This window comes from Ptychodera flava, chromosome 8 (assembly GCF_041260155.1).
Source record: "Ptychodera flava strain L36383 chromosome 8, AS_Pfla_20210202, whole genome shotgun sequence".
NCBI lineage: Eukaryota > Metazoa > Hemichordata > Enteropneusta > Ptychoderidae > Ptychodera > Ptychodera flava.
Genome location: NC_091935.1, coordinates 20,125,323 through 20,141,008, shown reverse-complemented (window position 1 = coordinate 20,141,008; position 15,686 = coordinate 20,125,323). Strand labels below are relative to the sequence as shown.

General features: G+C 36.5%; 1 protein-coding gene across 1 annotated transcript; it reads right to left on the bottom strand.

Moving 5' to 3' along the window:
• Positions 1–1,245: 1,245 nt before the first annotated feature.
• On the bottom strand, positions 1,246–14,867 carry LOC139138742 (vasculin-like). The gene is made up of 12 exons (XM_070707253.1): positions 14,664–14,867; positions 13,168–14,464; positions 11,039–11,125; positions 9,669–9,861; positions 8,535–8,926; positions 7,887–7,956; positions 6,527–6,759; positions 5,023–5,148; positions 3,900–4,121; positions 3,426–3,613; positions 2,567–2,672; positions 1,246–1,884 (listed from the first exon to the last, which is right to left on the bottom strand). Exons 2-12 carry the CDS (start codon positions 13,174–13,176, stop codon positions 1,750–1,752), a joined length of 1,761 nt encoding a protein of 586 aa, XP_070563354.1. The 5' UTR covers positions 13,177–14,464; positions 14,664–14,867; the 3' UTR covers positions 1,246–1,749.
• Positions 14,868–15,686: the final 819 nt, after the last annotated feature.

The following is a 15,686-nucleotide window of genomic DNA, read 5'->3' as shown; positions in this document are numbered from 1 at the left end:
TAATACTGAACGTAAATGACCTAACGGAAGTATCGGATAGGTTAGCTCGAGCAATACGCAAACTTACCTTACCAAAGTATCCAAAATCCAAACTATTTAACAGCTCAGAGTCGAGTATGGCTGTCAAGAACCACAAACGCTTTCGTCTCTCTCAATCACTCACTGTTAAAGTATCACATGCACAGCCTATATATACCGTAGCGTCACTCTATCAGTAAGGTACTGTACTATTTCTCACTCAAAGTTTCTTTGAATTCATTGTAACTCGGAGTTATTCTTTTCTTTTAGTTTCCCTTCTTCTGATTTCATCTGTATGGGTCGTTTCAATATTATTTTCACATTGGGCTTTCGAGAAAGCTTACAATCTGGCAAGAGGGCAAGCAACATCAAAGATTAGGAACTGGTGGTCATCATCATCCCTATCGTCTTGACAATTTGGTCTTGAAATAGTCCAGTACCATTTGCCTGGATACTCTCGTTTTCTATGGACGGTTGCGGTCAAAATTCATTCATTTTATGACAAAATATTAACTAGTTCTTCAGAATTTTGTCATTTTGATCCCCAAAAACCTTTGGACTGTAGAAATCACTTTTATATTGGGTTTACAGGACTTTACGGGTATACATGTAGTTTTTCATGATCTTTTCCAAATTGTGATAAAATGTACATTTTTATATCTTCCGGCTCTTCTTACATTAATTTCTTATAGTTTAGATGTCTGATGGTTTCTTTCAAAAGTATGGGGACACCGAACATCACCACTTTTAAGTGCTTGCCAAAAGGCACACTCATGAAATGTTATCAGTAAATTGGCGCATGGCAGCCTAATCCAAGGATGAAATATTTGATGTAGAAATCAGACTGCCAATCTTTCTGCATCGCCCGAGTATATTTGAATTTCAATAAAGTATCCTGGCTTTTCTCTAGATCTTTTACAACAGTATCATTGAAGTTTCAGAAAGAAAGCACTTAAGAAACCCAATCTTCTGGTGATTATCCACAAATTTTCCTTTAAGTGTTTATAGGACAGACCACCAGCCACTTTGAACTTCATATATCTTGATAACATTTTTAAAACAATCATGTTTCAACATGTCCAATATTTCTATATCCCCTAAGATCCAATGAAGTATGGGATGCAGGTGCATTTTGCAATCATCAAATTCCCACCATAAAACTAGTTATATTGGATTAGCTTGGACATACCCTTTGGGGAGAAAAAAACACGACAACAATTCCAAGAATAACTGCAAAAGTTGCAGATTTGCGCTTTTATTGATGGGGTCACTGATTCAATAAAGAGTCAATCACCATTTGTAATAAACTAATAATCTCTCTTCCAAGTGAACGCAGGGAAAGTCAAACTTCCATCCCTGAATAGTCTCTTTCCACTCGGTCTTTTTTTTTTATTTTATTTTTTTACAATTGTAAGTGTTTTGTCTTGACTTATACGAAAGCATGTTTGGTGCGTTTAAGTCTTCAAAGCACAACCTTTTTTCAAAAAGGAAAACGAGAAGGAAAAGAAAAAATTAATCCCTAAATTCCATAGAAATTATTACTCAAAATACTCAACAACTTGAATATTCCTGTTCATGAAAGAGCTTCCTTCTATGAATCAAATTTTTCTTTCAAAGTCACAGCTAAGAAGCTTTTTATTGCATATGGCATGACGGACCCCATATAGTCCTCATCACACAAGAAAGGAAAAAGCGAAAAAATACAGTAGTCTTTCTCTGCTTGGGCCTCAATCAAGGACCATCCTCATCATCGGAGGAATCTGAAGTACAGTCAGATTCAGATTCATTCAGATCAATTTTGTTGATGTTGTGGACTGGACTCCATTTTGGAATAAGATTGTGATTGAATCCGTTTCTTAGTTTGCTCTGAAATGAGAGACACAATAGGTGTATTAACGATTGTGCATAAATTTTCTTACTATTTTTGTCACATATTTCATTCCCCACTTAATTGATGACACAAATATCTGACCTATACATCAACATGGTCAGAGTTGCAACCAATACACTTGCACAGAATTTCAGTCGAACCAGTTTTCCATAGAATGAAGCCTTGCGATTTAAAAGACATGTGACTGGTACAACACATCAAGATACTGGCAATGTGAGTGTATGGATGAAACTCAAACTATGCTGAGAAGAAAGTTTTGTACATGTTTCCTTGAAAGGCATAAGAAATGATTTGGATAGAAGTCAACGGGATCGGCTCGTGAATAAATAGCTCAACCTACCAACATACAATGTACATTTTGTCATGGTACAATTTAAACAAAAACATCACAGTCTCATTGCAATCTTGTGTAGGTGAATTTCATGGAATACTCAGGCATAATTCCTTCCAATGAAAATGAAAACCACTTTATGGTGGACTGTTCGAAAAGCACCTGGACACTGGACCTGGACACGTTTTCAACATTGATAAAGTTGCCATGATAATCACTTATTCAAACTAAAATGACACGGTGAGATTTCTATAAAATTACACTAGTGCCCTGCATGACAGATTTACCACATCACATCAAGTTCATGTGTTCAGATTATCGCTTACTGGTTTGTTATCCAGCTTGGCAGTAATCGCCTGAAATTCTCTCAGCTCATCTTCTGTTAGAGGCTTCTCATCTATGTCTTCTTCCCAACCCATCTCACGCAACAACCTGCAAGAGTCAACATGACAGTTGGCATCGATCCATGCACTAAATTGTATTTCCTGAGACATTTCACACAAGTGATATAATGAAGTCTGCTTTACATATAGTGCTTCTCCTTTGAACTGTCTACAAATTCGAATTTTTATTTACAACTATTATGGTATGTAATAGGGTTCGCTGATAATATTCTGTCAAATGCAGTTACACAGAAGTAAATACACAGGATACAGGAGATGAAATAAGACAGTGAGATAAAAGTCGGCCCAACTTCATTATTTTCTGACAACTTAAAAGGTAATACCAAAGGATTCATTGAACTTAAAAGGTAATACCAAAGGATTCATTGAATGCACTATTGCTAATTTGAAACTTCCAAATGTGCACTGATGTACATGATAAATGGCTTTTGACTTATGACAACAAATGCATATCGACATGAATAAAGTGACGCTTTGACGGCGGTCCTGGTCAATGCTTGAGGAAACAGCCTGTACAAGATGGACCAACTATGAATGTTTCCCAGGCTTACAGTTCATTTGGAATTGTTGTAAACTTGATACTCATTCACACTTGTACAGCATCACAGAACACAACTAGAAAGGCTACTTCCCAACACAGTGGGTTGGCTCCTCGGTTTCATGTATCGTAAAACAACAAACACAGCACTTCTTCCAGAACGGATGCTCAGCAATGTGAAATTTCAAGTATCCTCTCAGACCACCATCTACTTTGCTGTGCATGAAACAGATGCAAACATACCTTCTTTCGGCCTCCAATGAGCTAGACAACTCTGTCTTCATTGGTGAAGATCCAGGGCTTGAAGTAATTGTCAAATTGTCTAGATGATTAGTCTCTAGAGTGTGTCTTGTTCTAGTCTCCGTCTCTCTGTGACACATACCCTTACTGTACATGTCAACTTCATTCGTCATCTTCATGTCTCTTCCAAACTGTCAACAGAAAATGCCGATGATGATGAAAAGAGTCCAGCACATCCTTCAATGATGTTACAACATTTCATGCACGTCGTTTCTGTTGATCGTTGTTTTTTTTCTCTTTTCAGCAGCAATCAATAAGAAGTGTAACATTAAAAGGCACACCGTACAGTAGACATTTTGAGGGCAGTACTTAAAGTGAGATCTTGACAGTTTAACTTTGGAACGGGAAATGAATAGAAATGTACACTTTTCCATTGATCTAATATCTATACATGAAATGATGGCAGAGTCAATATACCTCATTGTTTCGGTTTCCATTTTGCTCATGATTTTCTTCTTCATCACTGCTACATTCATCGCCATTCTCATCATCTTTGTGATTCTCATCTTTATAGTTGCTACTGCCTTTCCTCAGTTCTTTCAGAAAATCACTCTTCTTGTCCAGTTTCTTCGTTTGGGCCGTAACAAGACGGGGGTTTAAGATCTCAATAGGTGGTGTGGAGGCTGGACGCTGTGGGACCTGCGATAAAACACAAAGCACAAGATGTACATAGAATCATTAGACGCCATAAATTATGCAAGACTATGAAATCCAAAAGTACACATGGTGTATGCACATGACTGGATGTACATGTACCTGTTCAAAAACTTCAACAACAGACGTTTCTCTAAGCACAGGACACAATGAGTGCTAGAGGGAAACCAGAAAAGAAACTACTTTCTTTTCTTACAAATAGTTTTCATATGATAATGGTGTCATTCCTTAACAATGAGCATGAATATTGTCATATTGACATGACCTCAAACAAAAAGTAGCTTCACAAAATCAGGCACAGTATCCACATTTAAATAAGAAAGTAACTCCTGGCTATTTGCTGGTATCAATACAAGGTCAATTGAGCAACACATCAGATGGAAAGTAAATTGGATATTGCCAGTAGTGAAAACAGCGCCCTCACTGGTTTTTTACTCAAGATGTGACCAGTGAGCCTTATATTTTTATAAATTACAACAAAATAATGTAATGTATGATCGAAATATTGTGTTTGGTTATTGAAGCTCAGGTTCTTTCTCCACATATTTTCTAAACAATTGAAACCTTCAATGCTTCATCACAGTTGTACAAACTGAAAGATCAGCACCTTCATTTATAGTACTGTCCATCGTAGACCAACAATTAGGAAAAGAACTGCATTTAATGCAAACAAATGATTTGTCTGATGGTTTCTGAATTATTTCTTGAGTAACAGAACCAAATAACAAAGTCTTTGACACAAAACATGCAAGTACTGCTTGTTTCATAGTTACTGCAATATAACTTGCTGTAATTTATGAAGAACTGGGTGCAAATTACTTTCACCACCTACATAGACAATTACAATTTTCAACATAAGAAAGACAAGCTGGGAAAGTTAACTCACCTCCTTAGTGATTGATTGTGAAGTGGTAGGAACTGGTGTTGGTGTTGTTGGCTTAGTCTGTGCCACCGGTGGCACACTCTGCTTAGAACTTAATTCCTTCACTGGTGGGGGTTTACGGGAAGCACTCTAATCACAAAACACAGAAAAGGAAATTCACAGTACATACATACATTACAACAAAGGAAGTTTGTGTACTGCTGGATGAATTTAATGATGGGAAACAAAGTATTTATTCCAAAATCTGTGGTTGTAATAATACCTTGGAATATTATAATCAGAGAAATACAGAAAATTGGAGTTTGTTTGGTGTGCTTATGAGCTCCCACTGCGATTGAAATCTGCAAAACATTTTGACATGAGCATAACTGATCAGAGCACATCAGTGGCCTGACAATTTCAACCATCCTAAAAGCTACTTAACAGACCTACAAATCAGACTTTAGCCCCCCCCCCCCCCCCCCCCAGTCAAGGCTTTACAGATACAGGTACATACAGTATACACCTTGCTACACAAGTAACTCCCAAATTTCAATTTGACATCAAATTTTACATCATATGACAATACCACAGATCAATTTGACCAAAAAAGTACAAGGTTCGTGATGTTAGTTTACTATGAACACAAAAGTTATTTGGCAAATTTCAATTTTTGATAGATGTTGGGTGTTTACCTACTCATGTTCCACAAATTAGCCATGACAGCCTAATTTTATGACTCAAGGGGCAAACTGGTATGAATTTGACAAAGTTTGGCCAAAAGGACACAACTCTGACAAACATTTCAAAAATAAGAATCACATACAGTGACAGAATTGTTTGTCACTAATTATTATTACATCTACGTGCAAGTGAGGCACTTTCATGGTAAACTTCAAAACATTTTGTTTTGGTCCAATATACATCAAGTACATGTACCTTGGTACAGTATTTTTCACTTTTTATGTTACCTGCTTTATTTACAAAACACAATAATACTTTTTCCAGTTGTAGGAGCCAATTAATGGTCTGTTATCATTGAAACAACAGTCGTTACCAATCTTTCTCGGATTGATTTTGAAACTGAGTAACTTCAAAGAGTGTCTACTTGTATGTCAAATGTCATGGAGGTGAGGGTGACCATTTTTTTTTTAAATGACAAAATTTGTTGTTCTAATTATCCCCTCTAACATCACATCAAAAATAATGTACGGTATTTGCTACAATAAGTGTTCAAATACTGGGCAGTTAATTGTTTCTAGAATGCACTAAAATATTGGTTTGCTATGTCATGTCCTGATATAGGAACAAAACTGCTTATATAGTTACTGTGAGATGGGTTTAAGATGGATCAGATCATGGTTACTCTATCCCAACCGTGATCAGATGAAGTCTCGAATGGCAGTGCAAATGTATGGATCCATTTTGATCCATTATTTGCCATGCATGGATCATCAATAGTATTAACCAGATCACCAACAGGAATACCAAAAGAGCACAGATATAATCTGGGGGAAGATTGTTTTACCTTGGTGTGACCCTTTGAAGGCACCAATGATTTGTAGATGCTATTACTGGCAGTATTTGATGTGGCTGTTTTGTTGGCTTGGTTGACAATGCCTGCGTGGGGGTTCAACTTCTGACCTGTATCCCCAGTACCACCATTGGAACTGCTGTCAGTACTCTCGTTGCGTAGTGGTTTCTGTATCAGCTGCATTCGCCGTCCACCCATGTTGTGTACTTTAGAGTTAGGCGGTTTGTCTGAAACATAAAAAAAATATTGGTTTTATGTCTGGATTTCATAAACAGACACATTAACACGTATGGGAATAAATAAGTGACGGTAGCTTTTTTTAATATAGAATGATGATCAGAGTTAAGCAAATCATTGTTATGGCATGACGCTACAGAAAAGTTTGAGAGTAAGAGAGGGTAATGTAATTACAGTATGAATAGAAGAGAGCTGATTGATATTACTGCTCTTGTTAGGTTATCATATGACAATAATTATTTGTGAAAAGATAAGTACTTTGTTGTTTGACAACAATTGCACCCGGGTGCAAAACCATGCCTAGTGTATCACACATACATATGTAATAACTACCAAAATCGACATAATATTATATTTTTTAGTTTGGAAAACTATAACAAAGAAATCAATAGCTCTAAACAAACACCTGACTTTGGGATATCCAACATTATGACAGAGTCACGTAAAAGACTTCATTATAGCTTTAGGAAATATTTGCCATCACAAACAGTTAAGACCCTCTTAATATTGCATGTGTTGAACATTCATCAATGCTGATTCTTACATCTTTTCAAGTCATACAGAGTTCAGCATGTAAATTAGGACACACACTGGTACACATTACTGTGACTTGAATGCCTTCCAACCATTTACAATTCTCCAGGTTTTGAGTCAATTTAAAAATTTCTCAAAGTTTCCTAAAATCAGCCCAATGTAAATTACATGTGATATGAAAAACCTTCTACAGTCGAAGTGGTCCATCATGAGTCAGTGTGGCACATTCAAATTGGCTTTAGAGGACATACTGGCTGTGACATACCAGTACACTGTCACTATAGAGGGCGTATTTGCTTCACCATGAGTTCATGTCAGTGAATAAAAGATATCGTGTAAAGTGAGGCAAGTCTGAGAAAACCGTGTTTATGTATGTTTCATGGGCACTGAAATGGTCAACTTTACAATGTGTTATGCTGCAAGTTATACTTCACTGGTTTCAACCAACTCGACATGACAGCTATGGCTGTACCTGTCAGTACATTCTCAACAGAACACCAATTACATGGTACCATACCATAAAATTCAATACAATTACATGAAAATTAGTTTGGAAAACTTATAGGATGACCATTATACTCACCCCAAACTCCAGCTGGTTTGTTACTTTGAGTTTCTTTGTTACCACTGCCCACATCTCCTCTTAAGGAAGGCTATCCATGTAAATTTATTACACAAAAAGGAAAATAAAAGAGCAATGTTCAAGGAATGATTAATTTCTCACAGTCCATAGAAGATGTCCTTCAGTTTTTCTTGAGTTTCAGGAACAGGTGAACTAATAAAATGTCAAGCGGTTTTCAAAACAAGTCAATATGAAGGTTGTGATTTCTTCACTTCAAATCAACACTGTGATAATCTAATGTGAAATTATCAAAAAACTGAAGAAATGTAGCATTATATTGACAAAGCTTTTTTTATATACTAGGGATAATTTTAGAAAAGCGATGTAAATATCTCTCAAAGACTCATGACATATTGCGTGACCTGAGGTCATATCAGAACCTATTGACAGGTGCACTTTGGTCTATGTTTATTGACGATCTTTGGTTTGAAATGATCTAATGACATCATTAACAATTCATTGACTGTACCCTGAACTGAGGGAACAAAATACCACTGAACAATGCATTGGAGAATTATTAACTGTCATGCAAACACAGACAATAAAGTGTGTCATATGATTTACTGTAAACATACACCGAGAGATGATCTTTGCAACTGGTCTACTTACAAACTCTTGTTCAAATTTTTCTCCGGTGTCCACACTGTTGTTGTTATTGGAACTCTCATTGATGTCATCCTCTGCATCATTGGCGACGTCACAGTCTCTGTTCTCCTCCTTGCTGTCTTGACGACCACGGTCGTGATACTCATTGCGAGAGCCAGAGTTGTACCTTTGCCTCCCAGTACTTCTGTTGCCATGGTAATTATTTCCACCGCCGTGGTAGGTTCCATTGCCAAAGCGGGCATTTGGATGTTGGTAGATGCCATCCCGAGGGGAACGCCATGGGGACGTCCCCTGGTGGTAAATGGAGTCACCACTTTGATAGACATTGTGATAGTAACGGTCGTCATCTAAAGAATGGTGTCTGGTGTATCCAGGATGGGGTTGATGACGTTTGTCTACAGAAAGAATAACAAAAGGCAATTACCACCACATGAATGTAGATGATGGGAAGATAGACATGACAAATGAGGACTGGACACACAGCAGGGATATACATGTACATGTATGTGATGACTTGACTGACAGAAACAGATGCAGATTCTGGATGTAACTTGAGCAAAGACTGTTACTATTTTTGACTGGGAAATGCTCTCAGCACAAAAAAAATTAATACAGGGCTGATAGACTGTGAATAATGATAATTGAATTCAAGAACACAGAAAGGACATTTCAAGCCTAACATATCAAGTACATGAATGTGTAGTGTCTGCAAAGTAGTTCATAAGAGACATTGTACTATAACACTATCAAAGATGTGCTTGAAAAAAACAATGTTGCTATGACAGAACACACTCGAAAGTACATGTGAACATTTACCCATCTCTTTCTTTTCTATTGCTACATGTGTGTATCAGGTAACAATATATCATACACAAACTGAATATAGCAGAGAGAAACTGAACAAGATAGTTAAGTTCCAAGTTTATACGAGAAACTGAACAAGATAGTTAAGTCCCAAGTTTATTACTGCATCAGGCAATTTTGGCAATGGCGTTGATACTCAAATATTATATTTTGACAAATTTACAGTCTCTTTTGGCGATGTCATTGACACCCAAATATTACATTTTGACGAATTTACTGTCTCCATAAAGTAGAAAGCCACAAAAACAAGCTTTGCCCAGTCAATTTACTCACCATCTCTACCTCTGTATCCATAGCCTGCATGTGGGAGTGTCTGTAAGGGTGGATGTCCGGCATGGGCAAGGTGAGATTCAGAGGAGTATAGTCGTTCTTGGTTGGAAAGATATCCACTCTCATCGCGATCGTAGCTTCGTGAACCCCTTTCATGACGTTGGTGGTGCTCATACTGATGAGCCTTGAATGGCTTCTGTGGAGAAAGTTCAATTACGACAGTCAGGTGGGCGGTGAAAACCTTTACACAGTAATTGGAAACCTCTTTCCCTCAAAGCAGCTAATGCTTACTTGCAATATGAGACTTTAAGTATTTTTTGAGGAAATTTAATATATGTATGTTTACATGTACCTATGCACACCTTATAGAAGTGACTAATTATCAAAAATGAGTTTCTTGTACCTTGGGTTTGTTCATTCTATGACTGGAAATACAAATTCAATACTTTTGGAACTGCATGATTTTTCATTTTTAAATGTAACAACCTTCTTCAATATTCAAGGCAGTTTTTACGTAATCCTCAATAAGCTTGCTTTTGTTACCATGCAAATTACCCAGTACTCACACTTAAAAAGTAAAAACATACATACAGACGCCACCGAGTCACCATATACATGTAAGCTCTTTTTGGTATTTATACACATACAAAATATGAGCTAAAAATGCATTCTAAAAGACTGAAAATGTGATTTTCATTTGTGTTGTTTTAGTTCTACATCCTGCAAAAATACAATTTTATCAGCTCAGCTGTGGCATGTTCAAGCACTTATCACACTCAAGTTACATGTGCTTCAGTAACTTTTCTATGATAGACATTTCATACATGTAGGTTTAAATGGGGAAGTCACATGTAATAATTGGCTGATAAATAACATTCATGTTCAAGTTTACTATTTTACAGACTGAGAAAACATTTGTTAAAATTAGAGCTTTCAGAGGTACAGGTGCATGTAAACAGGGGACATTTTAAACACTTCCATGGGCAGCAACACAAATGTCCGTGTCATGTCAGGAAGTTGATAAAAAAATAACAAATCACTATTTATAATGGGCCTACTGAATGCAGAGAGCAATATTTCTGTTGCTCTGGCTGCAATTCAATACTGCTCTGATGTCGCGATATTGGTGAAATGGTGTTAATGTGAGAATATCCTTGCTAAATGAAATCAAAGCATCAGAGGACTGACATAAGAATGTTGATGAAAAGTGTGATTAATGTTTTCTATAAAAAGTATAACCAATCCACAATTGAAAAATGTATGCTATGTGAATTTGTCCTTTTGAAAGTTTGACAGAATGTACAGGAACATGTAGCTTGTGCTTTCTGCATACCGAGAAATATTATAATCTTACTTGTTTTGCCTTCACCTACCTGTTCACTAGGGAAATTCAGCCAAGCAGGTGCAAAATCATGCTGAGGAGGGTTAGCCATCACATCTATAGGCATAGCATACCACTCCTACAATCAATGGAAATCATGATTAGTAATATAACACACATTACTAATTGCTTTGATGAAGGTGGTATTTTCATAAAATATTACCTATCAGTATTTCTACAAAAAGATGCTAATAAATTGAACGTGTAAACAAGGATAAAGATGTATATATAAAGGTCAAAAACAAGGACGCACACAAGTTTCTCAGAAACTTCCCCTTTTTCAGTATGGCTTTGGATTTCTGTAGCATATATTTAAAAAATTTTTCTTTCACTTTCTGCTAGTGTTACTCACACCCAAAAACAACTTTTGATATCAGCACTTAATTTAGACTGCCTATTTTTACTAAATTTAGGTGGGTACAGTAAAAAGAACCACTGGACTAAACAGTATTGGCTACTGCTCTGTTTACAAAGTACATCACTCATTTTTTTGTATTGGGCCACAACTTTGATTTTAGTTAAGGTGTGTATACATATACATATATTACAAGAAATCTTGCAATGAATGCACAAACAATACATTTACTGACTTGAAAACCAATTTAGAATTTAGCATTTACCAGTTCTTCTTCAAATCTCTTAAGTCCTTGTAGATATTATATATCAGCACTATTGCATAACTCTACAACAAGTGTATAATTTGCTATTTATATTTTCGAGAAATAGTCATACACGAGTGTATCACAGAAGCAGTGCTTTTTGCAGTGAAGCAAGAATTTCCTGATTATTTAGATGAATTCCCTTATCTCCGCATAATAAAACTTTATTGTGTAGTGTGTGTTTTGGACTTACTCTGACAACAGTTATATTAGAAGCTTTGCACATTAATTATTGACCACATCTGATATGTTTACAGATATGCTTATGTGTACACAGTTTCATTCCTCAGTTACAGCACATACTGGTATGTGCAAGTAGTTGCGTTTTCTTGATATGGTTTATCTTTCTCATAAATAGGTTAACTCTAAAGGCAGATGAATTAGTAATAATGAGCCAAAAAACATAGAAATAATAGCTGCCAACCAGTGGTGATGTAACAGCACTGATAAAACATGAATGTTGACACTGCGTATTTCTAAACTTGAACGGGCTCTTGAGTGTGCTTCTGGTACTCCTCTGATTTACGATATCTATTCCCTTCAAAGAGATTGCAATTAAAGAAAGACTATCACTGCTTTATCAATAAACTGGAGAAATGAAATTCTTATGGCAGGGAAAAGCGTGATATGTCAAGTACTATGCCTTTAAGTTAAAAAACTGCAATGTATGTGCTTCCTTTCAACATATCAATGTTTTATCATGTTTGTTCCCTACAATACTTAAAACAAAGCGTATAAAAACATGAGGCAAGGAACAGAATACCAAGTCATACATGTATCATTACATTTACATGAAATTGAAAATATTCTTCAATTCAAAGATCAACATTAATATAATCAATATCTGATTTCAGCATTATTCATGATCAGTTATTTTTTATAATATATGAACACAGATTCTCTCTCAACATGTGAAATGGTAATTTGAAAGACTGTCAGTTATTAATATGCTCTCCTTTTGTCAAGAACACTAATCACTCATGCAAATAACTTGTCTTTTAAAGTTCAGATGATGATGCAATTCCTAAAATGACAAAAACATCCTCCATCATGTACATTTGAAAATACAAATGATAAAATGGATAATTATTAAGAAGGTTTGTTTAAAATTTGATCACTATTAATTACATTTGAAATCAACCAAAACTTTGGTCATGAGAATAGGAAAGACAATTAAATGGCGATATAAAACCTTGGAAGACAGGTACAATTGGTAAAGTAAGCAACATTTCTCAAAGTGGCATCAATTATTTTTTAACAAAAGTGATGTCTACTAAGCAGTAACAACCTCAAGGTTGATCCTTGAAACATATTTACTTTGTACCATTGGCAGTATAGGAACCTCTGTACATCGCACACAATCACATTTTGAATACAGAGACCTACACATGGATGTCCTAAAGGCTAATTTTGAACATCACGCCAGCACACACACAATTATCTGAACATAAAGTACACTCACCTTTTTCATGAATACTATAAGATGACAGGGTGAGAAGAACTTGAGGGAGTAAACCAATGGTTCTCCCCACGAATGCAGTCTACCATTGAATTCTAACTCTAAATCCTAGTATTGATATTAGATCTATCCAATGGAAAAAGTCCACTTCCTGCTAGCACATCCTAGTACAATTAGCAGGACTGTTGAAAATAAGAGTACTTGTATGCGCAGACTTTTTCTCACTCGTGTTTCTTCAGTCTGTCTCCTTCAAAGTCAATTTTATGAAGAGTCTCGTGTCTCTTCAAACTGGAAGTATATATGATTCTTACAGTTCTGTGTCGTCGTCCTCCATAAGTTTTTCTAGAACTTACATAAAATTTTTGGCTGGCAGTATTGGCATTGGCTTAGAAAGCAAGAACATTGAGACCCCTTTCAATATTTCATCATTCAAATTTCTAAACAGAAATGAGGACTGTAGATTTGTATTGCTTTTCAGAAACTTGTAAGAGTTAATTTTAAGACAGCTTGAAACAAGATGAAAAAGCTAACTTTGATATACACACTATGTACTTAGAGAAAGACTTGTAACAGTAAAGATTTGAGATAGTTAAAGATTTCTGCTATTTACAAAAATATATCACACACCTTAAAGTGAATATATAATCTAAAAGAACACTGAATGAATTTGTACACAGTATACAGTTATGTAAACTCTCTAAAGATAGTGAAAGAACAATTTAAACCAAACAACTACCCTACTAATTAGAAACTTAGCACTCAAAGTTGAACGGGAGATAAGCAACCGAGAAAGTGGCACTTCTGAAGGGATACACGTACAAGCTTCACAATTTGGTTACACAACATGAAACGCTCCTATAGCTACTTTTTCTATGGCCCTGGTCTCTCACATTTTCATACTTCCAACGCATCAACTGCCGACAATGTGCTATAGATTGCACAATTTAAATACAGCGTTATTTCTGAAGGTAAACTTTGACCTCTAGGTTTGAACAAGGGACATGGCCACAATGTCACAGATCTCACGTCATGTAAACAATAACTGGTTATGGCTTCTTCAAATTTAGTTACAATAATTGTGTCTCTTCTGTCTTCGATATGAATTAAACAGCTTCACCGTTGCCAAGAAAGGCTTGAAAATAGCTGTAGACACACGTAGCTTTGGATAGTAGTACACCAACGTTCTATGACTCAATGCGTATGGTTTGTTTGTTTCGATATCGCTGGCAGCACGGCAGCTTCCTTATGGCGCGTGTTATTGCGTTCGTCTACCGCATTGTCATGTCTTGATATCTGACTCCTGTTAGAATAAAGAGAACAGGCATTCACAAATTACATGAAGGAACACAGCATGAGGCGAATAACAGATGAAAATGATGAGAAAAGACGAATCTTGCACTCTACTCATGAGTTAGTGTCACGGGTCATCAGAGTTACACTGCAACCAACAAGTTGTAATTTTACGAAATAAAAGTTTATAAAATGATTTTAAGATGTACCTTGTCTTATTTCCTGATATCTAATGTACTTGGTGTGTCTATTGCATATACCACTACTGGTACAATTGAGCAGAAATAGATAATAATTCCAGGAATTTTGGCAAAACTGTCGTGGAATTCTGCAACAAGTTTCAGCTTATTACAAACAAGATGTCTACCTTCAGTATATCCCATAATATTGTTCGGCGCATGCGCACTTATTATGTGAATATGATCTCGAAAAATCTCGTCCTAAACGTTAAATGTTAACTTTGTTAATTTTGCAGAATAGCGTGTAAAAAAGCATGAGATTGTGTTTAAGCTATTCTATTGGTGCTCATGTTTTTTTTTTCTGGCGCAATTTTAGAGTGGGAACTTTAAAATGAGCTCTAGGTGAGAAGAGGGGGCGTGTGAGTCACATGATCACCACTTGCCTTCTGAGTACTCTCATTCGTCGAGAGCACATTACGTATACTGCATCGTTAGCTGGACCTCAGAGTGCGAGTGACAGTCTGGTGTTAGTACTGATGTGCCCTGCCGTCTATATAGCACTAAAGGTATAATAGGTTGGCTATAGCATCACCACTCGCTCTACAATTTTAGTTCAGAAGGTAAGGTTGCAGCTCTGCTGCGACATCTTGCAGCAGTTCAGTGTCCGCACAACTTTCCCCAACGATTCTGTGTACAATGGTGGGGTTTACGTTCGCGTTCCCTTCAACACAAAGTGTATTGAATATCGCATGCGAAAGTTGTGGGCAACGGAAGTGCAGCAATGCACTACGTATCCATGTATTTGACAATGATCACTGTCCGGTAGGATAGTGGCAAGCATCCCTCATGGTGTGTCCATGTTTAACTTGAAGTGCCTGAGTGAAGAGTAGACTACAGACTACACTGGTGATCGTTCACCAGTACTCAGCTAGAGAGCTACAGTGGTGATGTTGTTGTCGCAAGAAATGTTCATTGTTTATATCAGAGGAACACAGCTATGACTGACACTTATATCTCTTAATAAGGTAGTTTATAATTGATGCATGGGCACAT

What these genes read in the sequence shown, in the direction of transcription:
- LOC139138742 (XM_070707253.1), bottom strand. An exon ending in CAAACCAGCTGGAGTTTGGG is followed by an intron (nt 6,760 to 7,886) that starts GTGAGTATAATG and finishes TTTATGTTTCAG; the next exon opens with ACAAACCGCCTAACTCTAAA. An exon ending in TCATTGGAGGCCGAAAGAAG is followed by an intron (nt 2,673 to 3,425) that starts GTATGTTTGCAT and finishes TGACTCTTGCAG; the next exon opens with GTTGTTGCGTGAGATGGGTT.